This window comes from Agelaius tricolor, unplaced genomic scaffold, assembly GCF_023055355.1.
Source record: "Agelaius tricolor isolate 1412-34295 unplaced genomic scaffold, bAgeTri1.0.p SCAF_2, whole genome shotgun sequence".
In the NCBI taxonomy this organism is placed as follows: Eukaryota; Metazoa; Chordata; class Aves; order Passeriformes; family Icteridae; genus Agelaius; species Agelaius tricolor.
In genome coordinates this window covers 47,012,292-47,035,963 of record NW_027269262.1, presented here as the reverse complement: position 1 = coordinate 47,035,963, position 23,672 = coordinate 47,012,292, and the positions used below count along the sequence as shown (strand labels likewise).

General features: G+C 38.2%; 1 protein-coding gene across 2 annotated transcripts; it reads right to left on the bottom strand.

Moving 5' to 3' along the window:
• Positions 1-2,868: 2,868 nt before the first annotated feature.
• METTL4 (methyltransferase 4, N6-adenosine) lies at positions 2,869-22,317 on the bottom strand. Of its 2 annotated transcripts, none has more exons than XM_071417898.1 (9): positions 22,181-22,317; positions 20,299-20,813; positions 19,525-19,587; positions 15,974-16,340; positions 13,790-13,859; positions 11,802-11,976; positions 11,480-11,586; positions 10,793-10,881; positions 2,869-4,646 (listed from the first exon to the last, which is right to left on the bottom strand). In XM_071417898.1, the coding sequence occupies exons 2-9, from the start codon at positions 20,725-20,727 to the stop codon at positions 4,501-4,503; spliced, it is 1,446 nt and encodes a 481-aa protein (XP_071273999.1). In that variant the 5' UTR covers positions 20,728-20,813; positions 22,181-22,317; the 3' UTR covers positions 2,869-4,500. The 2 variants fall into 2 exon arrangements, with proteins under 2 accessions (XP_071273999.1, XP_071274007.1); XM_071417906.1 differs by having other exon boundaries at positions 2,869-4,643.
• Between the last annotated feature and the right edge of the window lie 1,355 nt (positions 22,318-23,672).

Here is a 23,672-nt window from a genome sequence, read left to right as displayed (position 1 = left end):
CAAGCTTTCAAACCATGCATGGTATTGGGACATCTCTAACCAAATAAATAGTACCTTTTCCCCACAAATTGGTAACATTAGGACACTGACAAGTAAAAATATGGTGATATTAAATTTCTAGCAATTCACATATCGTTGTTATTCAAAGAACTGTATCCTAGTGATTCACACACTGTATACACTGATTCTCTCCAACAGGTCAGCCTTACCTGCACACACACAAGCACATACACAATTCTGTCCACAAAAATCTGGCCGACCCAGCCATGGAAACATTGAAGGTCAGGTAGGGGCTGGGTATAGGGCCTTGGCAACCTGATCTGGACGAAGATGTCCCTGCTCATTGCAGGGAAGCTGGACTAGATGACCTGTAAAGGTCCCTTCCAAATCAAACTATTCTATGATTCTATGAAAAAACCTGCCAGCTGGGACACCACAAGACTTCTTTCAGCAACTGGAACATACCTCATATCCCTTGGCTATTCTCCAGCCACCTTCCATTCTCTTCTTCTTATGTCCAATCCAAAATAAGCAGTAGGCAAGTCTTTATTGGTGTGTTGAGGCTAGTGAACAAAATTATCGAGGCAGAGTAGCATTTATCTCCTGTAATTTATAGCTGTTTATGTAATTTGGAAATCTATTTTTAAAAGTCAACCCTTTGCTGCTGCTGACACCTATCCAAGCTGAATGCTATGAAGAGGTACGACCTCTTCAATTACCTCACTAACCTCACTTCTTTAATTATGTTTAATCTTGCAAAAGAAGTTTTGCTGTTTCCACAGGAGTACATGCCTAGCAATCATTATTCCAAAAACATATCTTACTGGTATAATTCTTTTTACTTCACAGAAGTTTAAAAATACAAGTAAAGGTCATATGCTAATTTGACATTTCAAAATCACACTCAAACCTGAAGATTCATAAAAGTTTGATTATGACACTTGATGTACTCTATGTATAGAAAAAGCTTAGAAAAACTTCTTTTTGTAATGCAACTGAGTTTTTTTGCAATAAGACATAATATTAAAAGGCTTTAAATAGTAGAGAATACCTAGCCAAAGAAACTTTACCATTGTCCTGCTAAGACAACAACAGATGTACCAAACAACATACTTTCTGAAAATTCTTGAGTAATCACAGTTGTCACTTCTCCAAGGTTGCCACAAGAATTTATAGCTTAAAAAACCCTTTTAATTTGTGAATGTTTTAAGTAAAATACACACTCCACCATTTTTTTAATTTGAATGTGTGATACAAGAATAAAAAAGAAGAAAATCCCATTTAAAATGGGGGAAACAACATTACAAAACCTTAAGAACACTGAAGATGTGCATAATACCTAGGCTGATACTTATTAAATACACCTTTAGTATCTCATTACCATCTTGTATTCCTCCATCCTTACCTTCTCCCCTTTTCTTTCATTTCTTACGAACTTTGTAAACTCTTCAGAGCAAGTTTGTTTTTTTTATACAAGGCTTGACACAACAGAGAGCATTTTTCCCTCTGAGTAATTAACATATACAACATAAAAGGAAAGCAGATCTTAAATTATCCTGTTATATTAGCTGGTTTCACTCATCACTGATCTTTCAGTATGCTGCAGATTCTGCCTCAGAAGAATCTGACAGACACTGAACAATCAGATGGCTGGTTAGGAATAGCTGGGGTCTTGGAGAGCTAGAAAAGTGTAAGGAGCGATTTAAATTATGAATTCAGCATAACAGGCAAATAATTATGCTTAAAAGATGACCCTATCACCTCAAACTATCAACTGCTAACACCACCACGAGATTTCCAAGTTAGCAACAGTTTTCTCCTCCAAGTTTTCTTCTCCTGAGAAAATGTAATGGTTTCAGGTTGGCTGCAGATGTGTAACATCACTTCTGTCATATTCACAAGGTTTTATTCATGGCCAGAGCAGTGGAAAAGCAGCAAACAGGTGTCCAAGGCATAATTTTGTAACTATTTAGGACAGGATAAGATATGACAAGTTCCAATCTTCAACTTTTGACTTAGCCTGAGCAGCTTAGAACCTGCCTGCACAAGTCCTCTACATACAAGCCATACTTAGGAGGCTGGATTCCCAGGTGCTGGAAGTAGCTGCTCAGCTGCTTCCATTCAGTGGTGAACACAGTGATGGTAGGTTAACAGCTGGGCTTGATCTTAGAGGTCTTTTCCAATCTTAATTATTCTAGGATTCTAGAAAGCCACTGTTTGCAAAGGGACTCCACAGAAAAGACAAATTAATCAGGTCATTAATTGTTAAACAGCCTAAAGAAGGTTATTCCCTTAGAAGGGTTCTGCTGCTTAGCTCAAAGGACAAGGGTGGTTTCTTGATCTTTAAGATTGTTCATCTATCTTTTAGCTGGAATTAAAATGATAATCTGGAGTTGTTCATAGCAGCGGATGTGGAACAGACAACATTGTCATTTCTTGTGCTGTTTTGTAGAGTACAAAGGGAAAACAAGATAAGTGAAGCAGTTATCATTTATTACATGCTTGAGTCCCATACATCATTTAGTACTGGATGAGAGCATCTTGGGAGGGCAGGGGAATTCTGACTAGGAAAGCAGAAGCTCCAAGTAGGGAATGTCTTCTAAAACTAAAAGCAAATAAAGAACCATCTATCCCTTGTAGCTGTAGGTAAGATTGCTTATATACTGACAGTTTAAAAGGCAGACTAAATAAAAACATGCAGCAAGAAACATTTCCCTGGGAAACTACTTCCACTATTACGTTATTTACTTATTTTGAGTATGTGTTTAACTGTTGGGGGAGGGAGAAAAAAGCATTTTCCTTGCTTTATTAACTCCACTGCTCCAAGAGGCAAAACATGGAATTGAACAGTAATATAGAAACTGGAAATAAGGCACAAGTTTTCATTTTCATCTTTATTACAAAATTATCAAAAAATACTCTGCTAACATTTTGAAGTTAAACTTAAAAAAATCTTCACAGCTCACCAGGCTACCAAGAGGAAAATGAAGGAAAATAAATTAGGCAATGTATTTTGTTCTTCATTACAAACAGTCAGAACTCAGGAACCTGCCATCAGGAAAATCAGTTTGTCCAGCACCTCTGCCTCTACTGCTATAAATGAGTAAGTAGCAGAGGCCTCATTACATTTTCTTTATATTTTTCAAAGTAAATCTAAGCACAACAAATGATACACAAAGTGTAAAATTCTTTAGTATTTTTTTAAAGGGATCATTTTTTGTTAGCTGAAAAATACAGCTCACTAGCATGGCTTTATAATGTTCCAGAACATTAGGAAAAAATCTTTTAAAAATACATATAATCTGTTAAAATTTCAGAATTTTTAAGATGCTGAAACTGATCATTTACAATGTAGTCAAAAAATTAACACCATATACACAAAGACAGAATTATCAATTGTTTTAAAAGTATCATTTTACATAGAATATGGTCAGTTAAAAATTCATATGCCAATATAAGCACTGCTCCTTTTATTTTCTCTGAGGCAGACAGATACATACAAATATGTAGGAAGATACACTGCCTTCATAACTATTTTAGTTCAAAATCCATTGTTTTGCAAAAAAAACTTTAAGAAAACAGGCATCATTCAGAATTGTTTACTTCCATTGACTCTTGAAAAACAATACAATTCTTTATTATAATTCTTTTAAAATAGCACAAACTACAGTACAGCAGTAGCAATGTGCTATCAGCTCAGATTTGATAGCTGCAGTGAAATTACTTTAAAATATCTTTCTTTTCTTGAGTTTTTAAAAAGAACAGGGATGAACTTACACTCTAACATTGTTGGCAGATGAAAAATTATTGTTTTAACCCACCATATTAACCTGATGGGTTAATATGATTATTCTTCAAAAACCACAAGCCTATAGAACCATAACATGCTAATTCTCTAGGGTCATGTTAAACATTGACCAAGAAGGAAAACTGCAGAGTAACTAGCCCAGTTATGCCAACTTTTTACCAGTTCACTGGATGGTCAAATATGATTTTGGGGTGGCTGACCACCAGGAATCACCAAAGAAACCCCTAGTACAGAAGAACATGTGTGCAAAGCAGAGGGAACATATGTTAATGATTTTGGGGAAATTAGTACTATCAATGTCAATGCATATGTATGTAAAATACAGAATATAAACAGGAGCTTTCTCTATAATCAACATACACAATATTTCAGAGAGGATACTCCCTCATGTACCTGGCCAGATAAAAAATGCCTGCTTCTTAATGCTACACTGCTATTAAGGAGTTTTATCTTCACTGATTTTTGGTAACAACATCAGTATCTAAATATGTTCAGATCATCAATATAAGGGACCACCTTGCACAGAGGGGAGATAGCATTAAACAGGTATCTGGTCACTTAAAGAATTCTAACCAAAATGCAATTGGTTTTATTTCTGTTACCTTTAGGTGCACCATCAGCAATAAAGCTAAGTTCAAGAGCCCCCTGGGAAGATGTGGAATTTCAGAGGGTATAGATGTCTAAGACCCAGCTCAGTTTTCATTCTGCAGAAGAGTGAAATAATCAATGTGCTGAAACTTCAAGACCTCATTTCCCCAGCTGGTCCAACCAGGCTGTAGATTGCGAGCAAATAACTCCAAGCATTCCACATCTGGCTTGATAAACTCTGCCAGAACTGCTGTGCAAGAGAAAAAAAAAAAAGAGAATAACAATGACAATGGTACAAACAATAGCAAAAAAGTAAAACCTCTCCTGTGATGCTGGCAGATGAAAAAATGAATGTTTCATTAAAAAAGGGAAAGACAGCAAATTAATTTCAGAGGTTTCATCAAACAGCTGGACTATTTATAGTGAGAAAGTAATCTTAAATAAATGCCCTTGAGATTCTGAAAAATACTGTCAAGGCCTTCAATAGCCTTGATTTATTGGTTTTCATTTAGAGAAAGGGAAGGAGGATTTATTTCAGCCTCTACATAGATGAATTCTGCATTTTTTTTACTAATATCAACCAAACACCTCCTAAAACCTCACTTAGCGCCAATAACATGGGGGCAATACTTATATAAATAAATAAATAAATAAATACATAAACCCTTTCCTTAATTAAGAGCACACTCTCTTTTCCTCTGTACCTTAAAGGGGATGAAAGTATTTTTTATAATGACAACTGTTAAAAGTAATACCAGTTAAATAAGTATAGCACTAAAAGAGCTATAAAAATGCAGGAACTATTTTTTTCCCCAATATCAATCTGGCAGCTGAAGAGATATTTCTATAACTGTTACTGCTATTCAGTAACATAAATCTCAAATTTCTTTTACAGTTAGGCATTTTTGCTGCCTAAATCCAAATATAAAGATGCCTGTCATTAACATCAACTGTGTCACTGATCATGACTGGCATTCTTGGAGTGATAGAAAAAGATCTTGCATCTTGCTTGAAAAGTATTATTGCCAAGAGTTTATTGTTAAATGTGTTACTTGTCATATAGAGCCATTTAGTCTGTGGCTGGTTTGAGCAACTCCTTAACTAGGCTTCATGAAATGGCTACAAAGACATTGTGTACAAAAACATGAGAAAAGCAAAGGGTTAAGGAGCACCCAACACAGAGAAGGCAGAAAAACTGAAAAAATTATCTATACTAAAAATTGCATGTTAAGTTTTTTGTTTTGCTGCTGAAGATAAAAGAAGAAAAATTACAGAAACATATCCCTCTCCAAAGGATACTTTGGTCATTTTTAGATCAGATCTGCTAGTGATTTCTGAATCTCTGTCACTTAAAAATACAACTGATAAGGCCAACATTTTGCTCCTTCACTCAGTCTCTTCAGATATGATCACTGATATGATCACTGCAGAAAGCAAAAACACATCCAGGCAACATACACCAAAGTATGAGAGGAAATGTTTTTTCTTTTTTTTTTCTTGGTGCAATCCAAGTACTGACTTTTTGCATCAAGTTTGCCAGTCACAGATGCCCCATGTGCGACTCCAGCTGATCAGGTCATGGATTGCTCCTGCTACAGAAAGATGAGCACCCACTTCACTTTCTAGTGTTAGCCAACCCAAGATGCATTCCCTACCCTGCGTGATCACCTCTTCCAAAGCTCCAGTATATTAAAAACTTTTCTGTAAATATTTTTAATGGGTGTTTCCAGGCTTTATTGTATTTTGGCATGGTGTAAAAATCTATTCGCCTTCTCCCAATCTTTAACAAATGTCACATGAATGCCTCAGATGGGTTATCATCAAGGCAGCTTTTAATCTAAAAAATACTGCTACCAGAAGGAATCTTATTCCAAAAACCTGCTTCTTTTAGAGGCAAGATAAAATGTTTAAACAAATCTAGCATTTACAGAGAAGAATCCGGGAAGTTTAGAGGAAAATGTACATTCTGACAGAAAACTCACACACTGTTTGGTGTCGTGGGTGTTCATCTAATTAGACACCACTTATGAGCAGTTGCTTAATATCATTTTGCAAACACAACATAATAAAAAAGTGGTAAAATTTATTGTTCTTTTCACAGCTCCATTAAGATAAGAATTTCTTGTGCATAATTTGCTGACAATTTCATCAGAGGGCCAAAGCACCTCTCCTAGGAGGACAAGCTGACAGTTGGGGCTGTTCATCTTGAAGATGAGAAAGCTCCAGGGAGACCTTGTGGCTTTTCAATGCTTAAATGGGCCTGTAAGAAAGAAGGCAACAAGCTTATTTTAGCAGGGCCTGCACCAATAGGACAGGGGATAAAGGTTTTAAACTAAAATATGATCAATTCAGACTAGATATAAGGAAACAATTGTTTACAGTGAGGGTGCTGAAACACTGAACAGATTGCCCAGAGAGATGGTAGATCTTAAAATTCATAAGTTAAAAATAATCATCATAGCATTAGGTTCAGTAATCCAAAGCAGTTTTAATAGACACCAAAAACTTCCATGCCTAAAAGAACAAATTTGAAAAGCACACTTCAACCAATCTCAAAGACTGGTTCAGAAAGCAAAAAAGGGATAACCAAGAAACCGATCAGTTCAGCAGAAGCAGGAAAAGTGTGCCAGTCTTTCTATCAATTTGGTTCTAGAATTTAAAAAGGAAGTTGCAGGAATCTCCCTTCTACTTCTGGCAGGGACATCTTTTTAAACTTCGAGGGCTTTTTAAAAAAAACAGATATATTACATATAATTTGAGATCACATTATAGTATGATTCTTCATTGCTAGGTTGTAGGCATTTACATAATCACATCAGGCAGTAAGTTGCACTGCAACAAAATTACCATATCAAAAGAGCTGAATTTTGTTGGCTTAAAATCTCATTACATTGGTTTCCTTCAAATAGGAAAAATCAGTGTTCAAGTCACAAATTATGTCTTCTTTGTTAGACCTTTGTATCACCAGTAGGCTATCTTAACACACATGGATCTGATCTGCAGCCCTCAAGCAAACCCTTGGGGTTTTTTCCTCTGAAAACAGCTTAGAGGAGTTCCATCAGTAGAAAAATTAAGTATTGAGTTTTTCTACCACAGGAATAGATTGAAAAACAAAACAGAACACAATTACTTCTATCCACTTACAGATACCACTGACAGGAAACAGGTTAAATAGATGATAAACAGCCTGTTCTTTATCACTTGCAGGTGTCACAAACACCAAGACAGCAACTCAGATACTTATACTTGAGCACCTAATGCCCTAGGACATGTGAAGCGAGCACAAAGCCAGCTGGCAGACACAACAGCTCCAGAAAACCCATTTCATTCTGAAGCACAATCCAGTGTCCAGGCAGGAGACTTGACACAGCTGCATACTCCTAGTCCCAGACACGTATTGAAGATGCATGCTCCTAAAAATGTTTAAATGAGCTAAAGAATTATCTTTGAAACAAGCGACATTTTTTGAACTTCCACTGCTTAAAAAGCAGGTTCTGCATTGACAAATTGGATATATAAAGTGAAAATAACTGTCTGCTTTTTCACTGCCTGATCAGTGAGCCATGCAAAGCACAAAGCACAAGTTATCTCAGTTTAAAATAACCCTTCAAAAGAGTTTGCGACGTAGAGGTCCTTATTGCCCAATTTGTCTAAACCCTGGACCAGAAAACGATCTGAAATCCAGCTCAAAGATGGCTTTACAGCACTGTGTCTTTCCTGAACTTCAAGTTAAACCTAGATGCTGATGCAACAATCAATTAGTCTTACAGCAAGGGCTCACAAGGCCCATAAGGAAACAAAAGGCATTTACTTCTTTTAGTTCCAAGCAAACCTTTATAACATGGCCTAATAAACCATCACTGCTACAGGAGGAGGGACTTCCCATGACTCCTCATTGCACAGTTCTGCTGAATATATGCAAATTGGTTAGAACATAGCCAAGAATTAATTCCACTGCTTTTAGGCAAACTCCTAGACAACAGCATTATTTTCTGACAATAAATGCATATACTTAAAAACTGGAAGAGCAATGGCTGTAACAAGAATAATTTATAATACAGGAAAAGGAAAAAAGGTGATGTGAAGTTATGTAGAACTTCATACACATCTGTAACAGAGTATCTTTTGTGCTCTCTAAGAGCATCATTGAATTGAATTAGGAAGAAAACCTGCTGTTATTTGAATCAAAACCTGGAGTAATAAAATTTGATTTCAACACATTTGCATAAAGCAGCTTAAGTACATTTACAATTATATATTAGAGCTCTAAGCATTGAACACAACACATGCATCACCAAAAACCCCTACAGTTGCAATTTCATGGTTAAATGCACTGTAGGAACACAAACATCTCTTTTTGATGGCTTACTTTAATTTACATCTTTCTCTTCCCCCTGAGAGATAAACTCTTATAATCAGTCATTAAGTGGCTACATATGTATCAACATACAACCTTTATTGTTGTAATAAGAAACAAAGTGCCAGACAGCATCAGTAAATACTAATATTTTTGGCTTTGTTACTACTTAAACAAAGCATAAAGAGTGTGTGTGACTCATCAAGTGTCCTTCTCCCCCCTTGCCAAATCTCTGCTTCTGTTCAAATTTCTTCTGAACCCCTCTAGCATGTAGCTCAGCTGCTCTCTACTGGCTGCTTAAGATCATTGCCTGGTCATTAAAGAGACACCTTGTACAGCACAGAAGTCAAAGCATCAGCAATCAGCTTTTGCTTTACTGTCTACCTTTTCATTACATAACCATATTCTGCTCAGACCTGCCAAAAAACCTGTAGGATATACATGGATTTTCACAAAAACTTTTTAAATCATTCATATTGCTCCAAGCAAGTTCATTTTTTCAAAGAGAAATAGAAATGCTACACAATGTTATCAAATCCCATTACTCAACTGAAGACTCAAGGAATACACACAAGAAATTAGGAAGGACAGTTTCCTACAAATTCCACTCAGGGTTATAATTTATAATGTATTCTCCAATATGGTTTCTAGATTCTGCCCTACAAAATAATTGTTCCAAGGACCACTGTTGCACTAAAATTTTCTATAATACATCCAAACTGCTGGTTTGCACCCTTGGATGCCTCACAAGTTTCCTGTTTGTGTCCAAGTTTGCTGATAAGTATTGGCTTGCTAAAGAGACCCTAGGTGACAGCCTCAAAATAACCACCCCACTGTTCATTAGCTTAAATCAATACATATACCCCCTGCTGTAGCCCTTATTCTTGAAGATGTGGCTTCAGGATGGCACTTTTTTCTTCTATTTTTAGCTAACCAAATTATGTCCTTTCTACTAGTTTTTTAACAGGTGTGTATGTATATATATATATATATGGTAATTTAATAAATGCAAGCCCCCAAACACAGATTTTAGAGCATCCCTGGAGGTACACAATTGTTCAGATCAAAAGTAGTTCTACCCCTTGGGAAGAGAAAAAGAAAAGCATATCAGTGAAGCAAAGCATGACACCTCTCCTTTCCAAGAGCATTAAACATTTCTTCTACCTGCCTTTTCTGATGTGAATACAAAACACCTGGAATATTTGCAGACTCACTGCAAGCTTCCCCCTTAGTGGAGGATGAAATCGATTTTGTGAGAGGTATTAATTATATTTCTTACCACAGCCTCGTAAAGTTCTAAGGTGCTGTAATGATGAAAGAAGTACCACTTTCTATTGACAAAACTAGTAGAAGTGCTTCAGAACAATTCTTTGGACTAGCTCTAAAAAGCTGAATTTATACCCACGCTAACTGGCTGGCTGGAATTACTGCAGCAGTTTCAGTGAGTGAAATACAACTTCAGTGAGTGAAATATAACTCCTCAGAAACAAGCAGGGCATGCCTTATTTTTTGCTTCTTATTAGCAATCTTAAAACAGTTAAGTTTTTGGATTTAAAGGCACAATTGTACTGCTTGCATATAATCAAAATCAATATAATCAAAGGCATATAATCAATTCATGTAGATATATAAACATTTATTTCAGGATGACATAATAATGAAAGAGATTTCTGATTTCCTATTTTATGTATTCCCAAAGTTCTCTCCCTCACAAGGTACTTCAGGTCATTTGTCACAACATCATATATGAAGTATCTGCAAAACTGTTTTTGCAGCATTTAAAAGATAAATTTTGAAAAAGGCAACATTTTTTCTATGTCTACCCAAAATGTTCATATACTACTTGAAGTTCTGGTTTTCACATTAATTTTCTGAGACCGAGACTGAGGTGCTTCAGAAAACTTTTAGAGGAACCACAAGTTCTGTTGAGTAAAATTGCTTGACAGATGGGAAATTAAGGCATTTCTAGATACACCCCATAATGAGGCATTCAAGACCACTGTGCTACAGAAACATTAGGCATAAAAACCAAAACATACCAGCAAGAGGAGGTTTATGTGAATGCAGACTGCAGGGTATGCTGACAATTAACTGATGCTCGGGAATTGGAAGAATACTTTCAGATTTCCTGTCATATAAATCAGAAAAGAAAAGAAACACGAGAATGAATGTTACCCAATGTGATGCTACAGCTCTTGCAGAGTGATTTCAGATGGGAGATAACACACAGAATGCTCATTCACAAACTTCAGGGAAGTCCAAGGAAAGTTAAATGCTGCTCAGACGTAATATATAAAATGAGTTTATGAAATCATTGGGGCTTTGGCCAAAACATGGTTTACAATAGCCACGTAGAGCCACTGAGAACAAACAATGCAGTCCTGTACCGCATCATGTATGGAACAACAGCAGCATCCCCAAAATGGCATCAGCCTGTGCCAATGGCTCGTGGTCCAAGAGAACCTGTCAGCAAAGGAAGCCCTGTCCACAAGGCTTTTGTCCAAGAGTTTCCCAAGACAGCAGATGCAGGAACAGATGGGGGTTCCATTCTTTAGTCTCACTAAGGCACTCCCTTACTCCAAAGCTAATAAGGCTATCTTTAGGCCCACAATCAGCCAAGAGATTTTGGGACATTATACTGTATTATGGGTAAGTGATACATACAAAGGGAATCCTAGCAGCTGCCAAAAAAAAAAAAGACATTTACCATAAATATCCTGACATACCTTAAAGCTTCCTTTACATCTCCTTGAACTCTCCCCAGTACAAGAACTTCATAGGGTTTTTTGTGCAAAGAATCCAAAGGCAACACAAATTCTCCAGCTGTGGTAATCTGACACAAGAGAGTTAAAAATACACAGTAGAAAATTTTAATATCCCATATTTTTCCAAGACCTTTTCCTTTATAAAAAGAAGGATACTGATGATATCACAGCTTTCAAATACCAAAGCAAATGGCAGTAAATAGACAAATTAGAAGAACACAACGTGTCATAGTGCAAGTTTTCTCAGTCTCCAAGAAAGCAACAAAATAAATTAAGAACTTACTTTTACCCAGTGCCACTCAGCAAGTGTTTTCACCGACCAGTGAGGAAAAAGTTCATCCTTAACAAAACGTAAGTGCTTCTGTCTGTTAGTCACCCACATGACTACAAGACAATTTGGAGCAGCTAGTGTTGGTACTGGAATCTGCTTGATTTGCCATGAAGACAAGTAGCTGTACCTATGCCAATAAAGTGAGAAAGCAAATTAGCATATACCAACCATAAAAATTGCAGAGCAAAATAAATGGATAAAAAAATTACACAGACCAGTCACTTCAAGAATTATCTCCTGATAATCTAAGTCATAAAAATAGTTCAAGACTGACACCCAGTGGACAATTCTGAGAGATCTGATATAAAATCATTAGTGTATGTACATAAGTTTTACTGAGCAGAACCTTGAACTATGTACTTCCACTATGCCTCGAAATAAAGCACTATTAGTTGTGGCTCTGAAGTTTAGGAGCCCATGTTTCTTTTCATTTAAGAACTATCAGATGTAACTCAATATTCTCATCTTTGTGCCAGAACAAAGCTATTTAGTGAACAGCTTCTTAGGCAATGTAACACTATTCACTTTTCATAATAAACTCTCTTCTGAATGAAAATCACAAGTGAGTCACACTAATTTGAATGGCAGGAGAAGGGGTCATTAGAGATAATAACTTCTCCAATTATTTTCACAAGTTGTTCATTTTTTTAAATTATCAGCCATGGTAGAATTTTTCTAGGTTATTCAAAACCATTCTGCACTTTTCTGAGCTAACTGAATGCTACACTGGTGAATCCAGGATGCTTTCCAGATCCTGTCCTATTCTACCATTTTTTTTTCATGATGCAATTCTACACTATCAATAGACTGCAGCTCGTGGAACCTACACATTGCAGCACCAAAAATATTGGCACACTGCCCAATGAAAATTGGCAGCCACCATGCAGGTAGCCAGGACCCTACACAATGCTACAGTGAGAAACAGTGAACAAGGATAAAATCCAAATACCTCCTGGACTGTCTAGAGGAGAAAATGTTCACCTAGATGAGAAATGCTTCACAATGATTAACTGCCAACAAGATAATTATGAGCAGTGATAGCTCCTCCACTCTTTCCCTTTTATTATATAAGGGAGAAAGGATCTTGGTGACTAACTTATGCTCGTAACTACAATTATTCTCTGAGTACCTTATATACTCAAGAAAGACACTTCTGAATGAGAAATGTCTCATTTGAATGAGAATTTATAGAGGTTTCTGAAGGGCTTTCAAAAGAAAGCGTACACATTAGTCTCTATATCTTCAAATTATGTCTTCATAACAAGCATCAAAAGCCACAGCAAACTTTATTCTACAAAGCTGTAAGACCATATTTCCTGTCTACCCTTCTTTCAAAGAGATACAATTCTATGGTAATCAAGAGGACTCCACTAGCATAAATATGATGTTACTCAGCAGTGGAGGAAGCCTATAAAAATTTAAGTTAATAACTTCATAAACTACAGTACTCAGAGCTCCTATTGCACTAGAGGATTTCACTGCTGCATTATCATGTTCTTCTAAACATTAGACTGAAGCTTGAGTTACACCTCAAATTAAATAAAAACACACTCAAACTCCTGAGGAAGATTTCAGTCCTGGAAATACTTACATATTTATCTAGTTTTATGTCCACTGAAGTAACCCTATTAATTACAAACTAATATGTGCATGGTCTGGGCTCTACAGAACAGCTGAATCCATACTTTCTTTGTAAAGGGCTAACATTCTCTCAGCATAATTTAAGATCTGCTCTTGCAAATATCTTCTATGCCAAGTATCCAACGCATTTCAGTGAAATACCTAAGACAGTCCATAGATTTGAAGTGTGAAAATATTCACAAGTTTGAGCTACAGTCTCAAGGTTATACTGGTTGTAGATTGGATCAATATATTAAAATGTTAATTACCCTTTGTAAGCTACCATGACAAAGTTTGTTTGATTTTACTATAAAACATACCTGTTACTCCTTTTAACAGACTTGTTCTCCCATGGTGGATCAATCACAATTACATCATATTTTTTCTTGTCTGGCAAGTAAAATTAAAGAAAAAAAAAGCTAAATCAGTAAAGTAGCTTTAAAAATATCTATGAGTTAAAGCAGATATATAGCAAAACTGCAAATTTCTTCTGTTCTTTCCAAATAAGAAGTTAAAAGACTTTTGACATGCTTGTTTTAATTCAGATAATCATATCCAGCAAATTCAATATTTTTAGGCTGATTACCTAAAGAAAGGACTTTTATGTGGTCTGTGTCAGATCCCTCTAAGAAATTTTGAGGATCTTTAGGACTTTCAGGAAAAAAAAGCTAGCAGAGTGCAAGTCTCAAAAATAAAAATTTTTCAAAGTTTCCCAACAGAAGCTATGCAATAAGGCACCCAGCTGAGTGAAAAGCTACAGCCCTGAATGCAAGATTCCTGTCCTGTTTGATCTTTTATCAGGCCAACGGGGACATGCAGAGCTTCAAGCCAGCCCTAGAAAACTGTTTTGCACTACTGGAGGTAAAGAGAGACAGATAGTGTATGAAATGGGAATCAATGAAGAGTAAAAGAACCAAAAGAGTTTTCATGGGAGAAGCTGAGTTTACTTTAGCTGGAGGATAAAAGATACAGAACAAATCCATGAAAAAACAGAACTCCCCAATTTTATTTCTCCAGAGAACATTTTTGTTCTTTCATTTAGTCTGACAGTAAGAACAACAGCTTAGTATCTGATGTTCATGAAATGTGATTACCACATATTATTCATTTAACACTGGAGGTGTTATCCTCAGTGGCCTGACCAGCAAGAATTACTTCTCTTTTGGCAGGTGAAAGAGAAGAAGAGAGATAATAATTAAAAGGGACAGCAGATTTACTCAGGAAAAAAGTCTAGAGTCAGGGCATTATGTTAACATTCACTGTTGTTTATTTCAAAAGCACTTGCCCAGATTTCTTGGACTGCTCTGTAACTCCTTGGAGAATCTTACATGCTCCAGTGTGGAGAGTAGTAGCAGAATGATAATAATCTTCTTTCTTTCCTACAGATGAAAACAGCTTCCTAGCTAGATTTTGGACTTCAAATGCAAAATTATTATTTAGATAGTAAGATTCTACCTCCTGAATATCTTCTCAATAAAAAACAAAATTTAAAAAATCAAAACATCTAAATTACATATGCTTCCTCTCTTCTCATGTGCAATTAAAAAATCTAAAATTAGTGATTAGAGGGAAGAGCAGTAATGCCCAGCTCTTGCTCACAGGCAACATCTTTCCTATAAGACTGTCTGATAAACCCTAGCTGTGACTGATAGTGATAAAAATAATAGTAATAATAATAATGAAGGTCAATTTGAAAGCTAATGGAATGGCACTGAAGACTGATGCATGCGGTCAGCTTAGGGCTGGGGATAGTGGCTTGAATAGCTTTTGATGTACTTTTACAGAGAACTTGATTATTCTAAAATCCCCTAATTTCCCTGTCACTGATTTTTGCATAAGCCAATACTCAGCTGTGAAACACAGCAGCTGAAAAGTCAAGTCATGGTTGCTACTGGTGGTCTTGCTAAAGTGATGTTGCCCTCCAGCTCGGTGCAACAGCCTCTCAAACTGTTACCTTCCCTGGGGGATACTGGGTTTTGTTCCACAACCTGTTTATTCCAATCTAAAAAGACCCTGCCACTGAACAGGATGAGTCTGTAAATGAACATTTGCTTTATGGTGCATTATCTCATCCCTCCCCCATGGTCTAATCTAGCTAAAAATCAAGACAGCAGACCACCACTTCAGCAGTAGCATGGACCTATCTATGCTAAAGGCTCATCCTGTGGGACAGGGACCCAGCAGAACAGCTAATCCCAATTCAATGCGTTTATGTGACTTCTATGCTGACAGCGGCTCAGAACACACTCACAAACTCCTGTATTTTGGCTGAGACTTTTAAAGGAGCCTCCTGGAGACAAATAATCCCCTCATAACATGATTTCCTAGCCACTCAACATTCCTTTGAAAGTCCTTACCTATTTGTGCAAAGTTAGAAATATCACCTTGAAAGCCTGCAGCAGCATTTGCTATGAGTGTAATGCTGTAGCTAAAACCTGTTCATTGAGTCATCTTGACATTACCTGCCCTTCTTGGGCAGGAGAAAAACACCTAACGATACTTACAGTTCAGCAGGGGCTGTAAACATGAAATATCAGATAAGAGGAAACTGCTTCTTGGTGGCACTAAGTATTTCTGCCCCATTAACACAATTATCTTTGCACAGTTTGAGTTGTTTTCCATAACACACGAAAGCAGGTCCTGCTCTGCATTGGAGGTTTTCTCCTCTAGCACATGTACAGCTTGATGGTCACTTTCATTAACAGCTGGAAACTGCTTTGCCATTTCACATAGTTCAGCCAAGCCACAGACAATGTGCTGAGGAACATTATTCTTCCTGCAACTGAGTTTTGCAGTCGTACGGTGAAGAAAACCACTTTTGAGTCCCTCTTGGACTAAATCCAAAGTCCCTTCCCAAATGAGCTTCCTGACCTGTATGGGGACAAAAAAAAAAAAAAAAAAAAAAAAAAAAGAACCAAAGGAAAAAGGAAAAGATCTTTCAAGTATCTACTTGATCAGGGAATGCAACAGAAATCAAAACATTTTCAATCTGCAGGCAGGGAAAAGGATCCTTGCCAATTACTGAGATCAAAAGCTACAAAGGCATTATCATAAGGTGTGTGTCTTGGTCTAACCCCCGCTGGCAACCAAGTACCACAAAGCCATTCGCTCACACCACATGCCTCCCAGTCCCTGGTGGGGAGAAGAATCCAAGGAAAAAAGCAAACCTCATGGGCTACTGTAAGATCAGTTTAAAAACTGAAACTAAAAAATTATTATCATTATTTTAATTACTGAAAAGTGGGAGAGAGAGAGAAGTACAGCCCAAGAGAAACAACTGACGCACAGTAAGAACACCCACCACCTACTGACTGATGTCCAGCCCATCCCTTAGTAGCAAATCCATGGCTCCTGGCCAACTCCCATCGTTTATATAGTGAGCATGAGATCCTATCCATGGAATATCCCTCTGGCCAACTCAGGTCACCTGTCCTGGCCATGTTTCCTCCCAGCTTCCTTTGTGCACCTGCTCGCTGACAGCACAGCAAACTGAAAACTCCTTGATTCAGGGTAAGCATGGCTTAACACACGGATGTTTGAATTGTTGCTGTCAACATTATCCTCATGCTAAACCCAAAATAAGAATATTTGATGTTTTCTGATCTATCCTGATCAGGCTGGAAAGGACAAAGCAGCTGCACCTGGGTGCAGACATTTGGGCAACAGATCTAGCTTTAGCATCCAATATGTTAACTCTGGGGCTTTTTAAAAGTCTTAGGTTTATTTTTCATTTGCAGCACTCCCACTCCATCAACTCAGCATTAGCTGTCCAGCTACCAAGCAGAAAACTAACTCTATCCCAGCCAAAACCAGGACACCACGCTGTTGTTGGTTTCATTTTTTGGTAAAATTACAATAATTAGAATGCTGGAGAAAGAAAGAGAGAGAAACTACTGAATAAAACATTTCAGACAACAGATGTGGAATATCATTGTTTCAACCAAACACAAATTTCAAAGCAATTATCTGAAGTTTAATTTAAAATTCTAATTTAATTTCAAGTTACTGTGCCCATGAACATCTTTTTAATTAAAATGTATACTGGGATCTAAAAATCAGTCATTTTCCACATTTCAATTCACTTCATAAAACAACAGTTTATGCATTTTACAGTCATACAGAAGTACCATCAGTAAATCAAATTAAAGTATCAGAACTCAATTTTTGCAACTTTTCTAAGTGGCAAACATCTCAAATAGCCTGTTAGTCAGTCCAGGATGACACAAGTCTTGGATGTATTTACAGTGTCATTCACCTACTAGGGAGTCAGCATCTCCCCTTCACAAAATTTAGAGACCCATTTTATTCCAAAACATGGAGCCTTTATGAGTTTTGATTGTCAGTGAGGTGGGTTTATCCATTTGTCCATTGTCAGTTACAGGGGCTTTATTAAAGCCCCTGTAAAAAGCCATTATACTGTGGTTTCAAAAGCTTCTGATTACAGAATCTTCAAGATTACAAGAGGGTTTTACAAAATGCACTTTATTACAATTCCCAGATTAGTGAAAGGGGAAGAAAAAGATTTTTTTTTTATAATTTAATAGCGCCACTCTAGATATCAGACAGTAGAGTCATAAATTTTTAGGTTTGTGATAAGAAAAGCTCATATTGTTTCAAGAGAATTAATAAACATATCTTCAGAAATTATACCTTCTTCCATGCATGTGTTAACTCGCAGATGGACAAAGTCTCTTGAATATGAAGCAATCAAAGCAGGAGTTTTAACAAAGGGCTGCTGAAGGAGTTTAGCATATTTTGTACTGTTCCCTATGTTGACATTGACTGAAATTCATAAATGGATTCAACAGCTGAAATTCATAGATTCACTTGCAAAAACAAAAAATTGCGGTTGTTTGGGTTTATTTTTGGTGAGTCTACAGATATAAATAAGTGTCAAAATAATCTGGCTTAATTTGCAGAGGTATAACCTTTAATAACACAAATTTAGTAAAAACCCAATACTTTCTAATCTGTGAATGATACAAGAGGCTAACTGGAGTCACTGATTTTTCCAAACTCTGTATTTTCCACATATTCACCAAATATCACCAAAGTTACACAAACCTCCAAGGCATCAAACTTCTTTTTTTAATTTCTTTCCTTATTTCTATTGTTGAATGATTTTTTAGCCTTTGTGTTTTCATACTCATGTTGATGCTGAACTTCAGAGTTTTCTCCTTTAAGGTGATTCTGCACATGCACAGCTTATTCACTAAAATAATCACAAGACCTCTACACTGTATCAGCAAGTTTACACACGCACATGTTTACTACAAGACTTTTTTTCTTTTTTATAAAAGAAAAAAGCGTAGCCATCTAAATGTAGTTCAAGCAGAACAGATTTAAGCAAAAAGCCCAGTATGATTAAACCTTTGTCAAAGGAAAGAAAGCAAGTGTAGCCCCTAGTTCAGGTTCACATTACTATTTGGGAAAGCAGTAAGAATACATCAAACATTACCTACAGATTGCATTTCTACAATTCACTACTATGTTTCAGTGTAATTCAGTTGTATCTTCATCAGTACACAACTGACATAAGCATACAGACTTCAAATCCAATTCATTCATAATGTTTTAGTAGGACAATATAAAATGTTAGAGAAAGATTAATTTTTTTTTTCAATTGCAGAATAAGATATTTTGACGCACATTTGGTCACAAAGTGTTGAGTAACTCCAGCACAGTGTCCTGAAACACTGAAAGCTGATCTTCAGAACAGGTTATGCTGCCAATTTCAAATCAGCCAATTCCTAATATTCAACTCATCACCACACAATGTTCAGTTGTCTCTAAGAGTCCAAGTTACTTTGAGAATGCAGCTTCCAGATCTTTCTAATGTCTCAGATGCAACTTCACATGTATCCACAAAGAAGACCTATGCTGTAAGCACAAATTCAAATGAGGACTGGAGAGATTGACCTTCCTTTCCCTTTCCTTCTTTTCACCAGTGGAACAAGCTACAAAAACAGAATTTGTTTGCAACCATGCCCTCCACTCGGCACACGCCCAAAGTCAAGTAGCAGGTACTTGCAAAATATACATTTTTCCAACTTACCTTTGAATGGTATTCCAAAGCATCCAGTTCACCTTGGTTGAACACACATTTCCTCTTACGTTTCTGCAGAATTAGCAAAAACCAACAACAAAATCCATATCATTCCACAATGAAATAAAAGGGGAAAAGACATCAAACATACCTGAATTACAAATGAACTCTAAAAGCAGAAGAAAGTTTCCTGTTTTTCTATCACAAGTACAAGCCAAATAAGCAAAAAGATCCGAAAATACCTAACCTGCTGCAGGCTTTCACAAGGTACATAGGCTTAAAGCTGTTTTAAATTATTCATGGCACTAGGATCTGAAGGCACCTAGTGCACAGTTTGTGCTCATGCCTCCTTTGGGCCCATACTAAAACTTTTCAGCTGCCAAGGGCAGTTTACCAATTAGAGAAAAGAATTAACTATGTCTTCATGATTACATTTATTGGCTTAGACAAGTGACTCTTATTTTCTTTTGTCCATATGGAACAGTACTAAACAACACTGAAAGTAAATTCATGCTGTCCTTCCCAACTTGCTAATCTGCACAATCTCAACAGCTACCACAGCTTCAGACTGTGTACCTGACCACAACCAGTGTCAGGGGATTTCAGGAGTAATCCACTGCTTATGAGACACAGAATGCACATTACTGAGAAGGGACCCAGGAATATTCTCAAAAGTTCCCACTCTTCTACACTACCTAAAAAGACTCAGGTATGCAAAACAGTATTAGTAGTTTATTATTTATCAAGGGATTACTGTAATTTACTGTGTTACAGATAACATACCTTCCTAGCAGTGGCAAGACAATCTCCAGTGTCACTCTTTGCTCCTTCTTGGTATTCCTCTCTGCTGCTGTTGGCCTTTATTTCTGTCAGACTCACCTCAGGGCATCCCTGACACAGCTGCTCCTCAGGAGCCGCAGCTATATGGGGCTTAGAAATATCAAAGAACTCCTCCCGAAACACATATCTCATTTTTGCTCTTTTACCTTCTGTTTCTACGGCATTTCCAGGACAGTAAGAAGGACCGTCGCTTGATGATGGGGTGGCAGCAAAAGCAGAACTACTGTGACAGTCTTTGGTAGATGTGGCAGAAGTATTGGGAGTGACGCCACCAGGGTGTGCAAAGGAGTCACAGATCTCATAGCCACACTGGTTGATGAAAGAGAGATGATCCAAAAGCCATCCCACTGTCAGACGATGTACCACAGACATCCTAAGTCCCCTTTTCAGGATGAAAAATCAGCTCCCTGAAACCATGGCCTTCACCAACCATTTGGCCTTCCTGGAGCAACCTCCTCCTGTGGGAATTTTTATAAGAATTCACTTTACAGAATTATCACTGTTTAATAAATTAGCACCTGCCTTCTCACAGACATTTCCATGCCCACACAGGGCACACTGTTGAAACTCCTGACTTCAGCTGCTTTTCCCATTATGTTCATCCCTATACCACTACTTTTTTTATAGCAACTAAATTTTACACAACTTTTTTATACCTTTATACGGTATGCACTTACCCTTTTTAACAAGTCAGAAAACAGCCCTATGACCCATCAATTAAGTCTAACACTATATGGTATGTGTGTATATCTATACACTGTATATACACCACATATACATGCATTTACACTACATGTCTTTATATGTTACACGTGTGCTATATAGACTACATATATTCTATTTATATGCACATGCTATATATATATTCACACATGTGAAAAATGCCAATCACTTGCTTTTAAAATTTTAAAAGTTTAATAGTAATAAAAATGGTTATAAAAATAGCAATATAATTAGAGTAATAATTATTTGGACAATTTGGATTAGGACAATATGAGACAATAGAAACAAAGAGTTACGGATGTCCGGGTACCTTTTCCTGGGCAGCATAAGCCCGAAAAAGGACACATGTTAATGAAGGATTAACCCCTAAAAACAATAACCTGCTGCATATTCATACACCTCATACATGACACATAAATTTCATTCAAACACAGGATTCTGTCTGGCCATTGTCAACTTCTTCCACTTAATCCTAACTGGCGTCTTCATGGCTGAGTGAGGTGGGAAGAAGTTAGAGAATTTATTGCTCTCTTATCAGGAGAAACTTTCTCTGAAACATTTAGGTGTCCTGTGGCTGCTATCTCGCTACAAGTCCCTTCTTTAAAAAAATATCTTACATAGCATAGTTTCTATTTTAACATTTTGTTATAACCTAAAACTACATTTAACACACTAGTTAAATGTGTTAAGAAAATTAATACATCATAACTTTCTAACATAACACATATAATATTCATTTTAATATTTGCAAAAAGGCAATCATAAAATATGCGGTTTTCACACACATAAACACACACATATGTGCACATATACACACTATAGTTATATATACGTGCTCATACTGTATCTACACACACACACAAATATATATACACATATACGTATGGAGACATAGATCACTATGACGGCACCCAGGAGCAGTAACACAGGCACCAGAGCAGGGGTAGCCGCGGCCCCAGCGCTGTTGAGGCCGGGCGCCGACTCCCGTCCCCGCGGGGGCACACAGGGACCGAGAGCTCGGGCTTTTCCCTAGGAAAACTCTCGGCGGCTGGAGAAAAGCCCAGGGCTCGCCGTGGCCCGGCAGCGCCTGTCAGACACTCACCGTGGGCACAAGCACGTCGCCGTACGCCCATGGCCCTTGCCCCGAGCCTTTCCGGGGGTGGGAGCCTCCTCCGCTCCGTTTCCACCGCCCCCAGTCCCCGCCCGCGGCGCTGCCCGGCCCGCGGCCCCGCCGTGACGCAGTTCCGTGTGACGCTCTGGGCCACGTCCGGGCGGGCGGATTTGAAATTGCGAGGAGGCGGCGGCGGCGGCGGCGCTGGCGGTAACGGCAGGGCAGGGCGGGGAGCGGGAGGGCAGCGGCACCTTCACCCTTTCACCCCCTGGGACAAGTGTCCGTGCGGCGGCGGTGAGTCCCGGGCTGCGGACTCGCTGCTGAGTGCCCCCGGTCGCCTTCGGTACGGTTTAGACGCGCTCTCAGGGCGAGCGGGTGGAGCTGCGGCCAGCTCTGCCGCGCTCTACGCTTTATTGGTTTTTTTCTGCTGGCGTGTTGGCTCTGGCAAACTGCTCTTAAATCTCTGCCCAAACTCTGCTTTTTCAGAGTCCTGGCTTTTGTCAGCAGCAGCGTGGCCAGCAGGACCACGGCAGTGACAGAGCCCTGTACGCGGCACTGGTGAGGCCGCACCTCCAGCGCTGTGGCCGCTTCTGGGCCCCGCAATTCATGGTGGGGCTGGAGCGTGTTCGGAGAAGGGCAACAGAGCTGGGGAAGGGTCTGGAGCACAAGTCCTGTGAGGAGCGGCTGTGGGAGCTGGGGGTGTTTAGCCTGGAGAAAAGGAGACTCTGGGGAGCCTTATCACTCTGGAACCACCTGAAAGGAGGCTGAGCCAGGTGGGGATCGGCCTCTTCTCCCAGGCAATAAGCGACAGGACACGGTCCTAAACTGCACCAGGCTTTGGTGGGACAGTTGGAGGAATTCCTCCACAGAAAAGGCGATTGCACACTGGAATGGACTGCTGTCATGAGTGAGTGTGTTAAGCTTGTTCAAACAACCACCACACCTGCTCAGCATGGTGGTGGAGTCAGTGTCCCTGGAGGTGTTTAAGGAAAGGCTGGATGTAGCACTTAGTGCCATGGTCTAGCTTACAAGGTGGTGTTTGGTCATAAGTTGGACTTGATGATCTTGCAGGTCTTTTCCAGACTGATTCTGTTATTCTAGAAGCTAATTGCTTGTTATGTTTGTGAAAATTCATTCTCTCTGTGGTTGGTCTCAGTTAAAGTAATGGAATAATGCAGATTCTTCCCCAGACACAGTGAGAAATGCTGCCCTATGAATTGAGCTTGAGCTAAACTTCTGTTGTGGTTTGTGAGCAGTGGAACTGGAAGCCAAATGAAGCAACAGTTTATATTAATAATGTGTTTTGGTAATGTCTGTAATAGAGGGGGGTTTTATTAGTTATAATTCAGTCATTTAAGCCTATCCCACAAATAAAGTAGAACCTCTGTAGAGGGAAGAAGCAAGCAATTTTTTTGTGACTTTATGTTTCGTGAGTTCTATTTACTTCAAATTCCCCCTTAACGCCACAGTGGCAATAATGGTA

What these genes read in the sequence shown, in the direction of transcription:
- METTL4 (XM_071417898.1), bottom strand. Translation starts at nt 20,727, where the DNA reads ATGTCTGTGGTACATCGTCTGACAGTGGGATGGCTTTTGGATCATCTC. An exon ending in CTTTGGAATACCATTCAAAG is followed by an intron (nt 16,341 to 19,524) that starts GTAAGTTGGAAA and finishes GTCCCCATACAG; the next exon opens with GTCAGGAAGCTCATTTGGGA. An exon ending in TCTGTTAAAAGGAGTAACAG is followed by an intron (nt 11,977 to 13,789) that starts GTATGTTTTATA and finishes TTATTGGCATAG; the next exon opens with GTACAGCTACTTGTCTTCAT.